The 3,775-nt window shown below is 48.2% G+C and overlaps 1 protein-coding gene across 1 annotated transcript in view; it reads right to left on the bottom strand.

The window, feature by feature from the left end:
• Positions 1-2,462, bottom strand: part of LOC112112484 (zona pellucida sperm-binding protein 3-like) — a 5,899-nt gene extending 3,437 nt beyond the window's left edge. Inside the window, exons 1-4 of the mRNA XM_026648443.1 lie at positions 2,049-2,462; positions 455-573; positions 262-365; positions 8-185 (exon numbers count right to left, since the gene is read on the bottom strand). Of these exons, the coding sequence (XP_026504228.1) occupies positions 8-185; positions 262-365; positions 455-573; positions 2,049-2,462 (815 nt within the window). The remainder of the gene's footprint in view (positions 1-7; positions 186-261; positions 366-454; positions 574-2,048) is intronic.
• Positions 2,463-3,775: the final 1,313 nt, after the last annotated feature.

The following is a 3,775-nucleotide window of genomic DNA, read 5'->3' as shown; positions in this document are numbered from 1 at the left end:
CTCTTACCCATTGAAGTCAATGACAGCATAGCGGGGAGAGGAGTCCCTGTCTGGGGTCAGGGTGGCCACACAGCTGTCCACAAAGAGCCTCAGAGCCACATGGTTCCCAGTGTGGACATCAGCTTGGATATGCATGACCTCCCCCAGCTGGAATCCATTGGAGGGTCTCTCAGCACTCCAGTCATCTGCAAGGCAAGTTCACAGTGAGCAGGACAGACAGGCAGGCAGGGCAGGGCTCCCCTGAAGTCTCCTCCCACCTACCATTCATCAGGTGCAGGGAGAAACCCAGCCTTTCCTCTGCAGACAGGGTAGAGCTGAAGGGAACCCACGTGGGCTTGATGGCTTTACTGCTCACATTGTCCTTCCTGTGAGAGGAGCAAACCTCAGTCACTGAGCCAGATCCGACAACAAGAACTGAATGGGAGGGAGGGATCCAAGTATCTCAGAGACTCACCTGGGGTAGTGACACTCAATGGGAATCACGGCTGGATTGGTTCTCAGGATCACTGGGTTGCTAGCAGGGGTAGGGTTATAGTTCAGGCTTGTGCTGTAAACTAGGGAGTCTGAGGTCATCTGGGAAGAATCAGACATGGAAGTGTTAGCAGCATACAAACATTCAAAACCACTAGGTTCAGCAAGACCTAGAGAGACATTTCCTATTAATGGAAAGTCTTTCAACACATGTACAACCATAGTTGTAAGGTTTTTACATTTGTTTTTAGAGTTCATTCCATAGAATGCCAGCCAGGTCAATACTGATGGGTACCATAGGCCCTAGTTCTACACATCTCTGGTCATTGCAGCATCTGCTTCTAGCACTGTCTTTCCTACAGGTAATCATCTTTTCTCCTACAGTGAAGATGAATTCACTTTGGAAGTTAGCAAGAATCTAGCTCCTATTGGGCACTCCCTTATGCTGTCAGCCATCTTTCCCTGGGCAAGGAGGATTAATCCAGCTGTCCTGGCCTATTGTTATAGGGACTCTCCCATAGCAAGTCACATATTGTGAAAATGTTGGGGGAGGGGGTGGGGAAGATCTGTTCACAGAGGGTGAAGGTCCAACAGCTGGTTGCAACCATCTCTTAGCATTGCAAGCAGGGAAAGCTGATCAACGTGGTGGTACCTCAAGAGATGACCCAGAGACTTAGGTTTCCTAGCCAATAATACACTGGCCTACAGCCTCCCACAGCACTGGGCATCAAAGATGTGGCAGAAAGTTAGGTGGGATCCAGGTGCTCCTGTCCACACCGCCATGTACTTCTCTAAAGGTACAGCTAAAACTACAAATAAAAGCAGTGTTCTTAACTCGGGTGAGCTAACTGGGGTTCAAATAGCAGAGAAGACCTGGCACATCAGTTTTAATCCAGGTTGCAGGTCAGATTCAACCCCAGGCTCCTCTACAAGCTTTAGCTGAGCTGCTAATGCGAAGTTAAAAAGCCAAGTTGCTGTGTCTCCAGTGCTGTTTGACCCCTCAAGATGCCAATGCCAAGTAAGAACTTCTGTGAGTTTAGACACACACTAGATCAATCCCTCTACAAGGTCACTATTGTGAGGCAAGTGTTAGACAAGGAAACCTCAAGCTAATAGAGTGACATGTGCCAGGTTCCTGGTCTCCAACTCAGGCCTGGCCAGGCATGGAGGAGTCACTCACTTACCCCTGTTCCTTATGGGGCACCAGGGATCACAACCTATCAGTGCATTTGCTTGAGTTTTCTGGTGTCTCACAGGACCAGGCCTACTCTAGCCTAAGCAAAATTTACAGCCTGTGTCCAGAGGGGACGTCACATTGTGCTACCAAGCATCCCTCCCCACCCTATTTTTGGGCACTGCTTTAAAAGCAGCGCTCAGGATTGTTGTGAGACAGGTGACATTAGGGATTATGATGCAGCATCCACAAGGGAGGACCAGAGTTAATCCCACCCTTTGGTGCCTTTCACCCAAGATTGCCTTTACTCCCCATTTATCCCACCCAACAAAGCACAGATGGGACAGAGGGTATGAGGCACACCTTACTCACAGGTGCTCTAGCTTGTATGAAGCTGCCTTACCTGCAAGGTGCTGCCACATTCATGGAGCCCAGCTTCAAAGGTCACAGTGTTCTCCACAGCATTAAGGGACGTGTACTGGCAGGCGGCCAGGCCAAGGCTCAGGTCAGCAGCTTTGATCAGTCTCCCCGTCCCAAACAGATCCCTGTGCACAGTGATCACCATCTGAGCCTCCTCACACTGCACTGTGACAGGCTGCAGCGGGGACACAGCCCGGAGCTGGGAAGCATCAACCCGAGCCCAGGGGTAGGGCTGGGCAAGAGAAGGTACATGGGGTTGTCTCTGAGGGGGCTCAACCCTGAGGTTGGGTCTCCAGATGGCTGAGTCACTCCTAGAGAAATCCCAGGGATTGTAACAGGTCACCCCACTGACTGCCCAGCACAGAACAACAAAGCCCAGGCCACCTCTGTACCCCATCCTGCCTGCCTGCAGCAAACCCAGCATGGAATGAAACTGTAGCTCTGGGGCCCTTTATACCCTGCACCTAAAGCCAGCTCACAGTTGCCCCAGGTAATTAACACCCTCACCTAGACAGCAGGCAGCTGGAGCCCAATCACACCCACTGCCCACACCCTGGAGCAGGGAAGTGGGAGGAACATTGGGAATCGGTCTCACCTGTTGGTCAGTTCATCAGTTGTATTTTGGGAGATTCCTACCATGTTTTATTCAATTAAAGTTTAAAAGATTGTGATATGATGGAAGTGCCAGCCGTACAGTCTGCTTTGGGAATGAGGGATTCCAGGGGGCTTTCCATCCTGTGGCAGTGATAGCTGTACCAGTGTTAAACTTGCAACATGGGTTCTGTTTAAAGCTGAAGTTTGCATCCTCTCTGAAATCCACATACACAGGCAGATCAGCTTCTGGGTCAATGGCTGGGGTGGAGATTGTGATGCAAATTTGAGTTCATTTGACCAAAGGCATCTTCTCCAGAGACAGCTCTGCCAAAGGACCTGTTTTTAAATGTGAACATTCTTATCATGAGAGTCATAGATTCCAAGGCCAGAAGAGACTACACACAAAATCTTGTCTGATGTCCTGATCAGCACAGGCCAGAGAACTTCCCCCAAATAATTCCTAGAGCTGATCTCTCAGAAAAATATCCAATCTGGATTTAAAAATTGCCAGTGATGGAGAATCTCATCCCCTCCCCAGGTAGTAAATTGATCCAATTGTTAATTACTCTCACTGTGAAAGATTTACACCTTATTTCCAGTCTGAATTTGTCTAGCTTCAACCTCCAGCCATTGGATGGTGTTAGACCTTTGTCTGCTAGGTTGAAGAGCCCATTATTAAATATTTGTTGCCCAGGTGGATATTTATACACTGTAATCAAGTCACCTCTTCACCTTCTCTTTGTTAAGACAAATAAATGGAGCTCTTTGAGACTATCCCCATAAGACATGTTTTCTAATCTGTTACTCCTTCTCATGGCTCTTCTCTGAACCCTCTCCAATTTATCAATATCCTCCTTGAACTGGATACAGGATTCCAGCAGCAGTCGTACCAATGCCAAATATAGAGGTAAAATGAAATCTCTGCTCCAATTCGAGATTTCCCTGTTTATATATCTCAGGATCACATTTGGCTGCAGTGTCACACTGGGAGCTCATCCCCAAATCTTTTCCAGAGTCACTGCTGTCCAGAATAGAGTCCCCCATTCTGTAAGTATGGGCTACACTCTTTGTTTCTAGATGTATATATTTACATTTAGACATATTAAAATGCATACT

Source organism: Terrapene carolina, unplaced genomic scaffold (genome assembly GCF_002925995.2).
Source record: "Terrapene carolina triunguis isolate 2854851 unplaced genomic scaffold, T_m_triunguis-2.0 Scaffold67, whole genome shotgun sequence".
Lineage (NCBI taxonomy): Eukaryota > Metazoa > Chordata > Testudines > Emydidae > Terrapene > Terrapene triunguis.
This window is presented reverse-complemented; position numbering and strand designations above follow the sequence as displayed.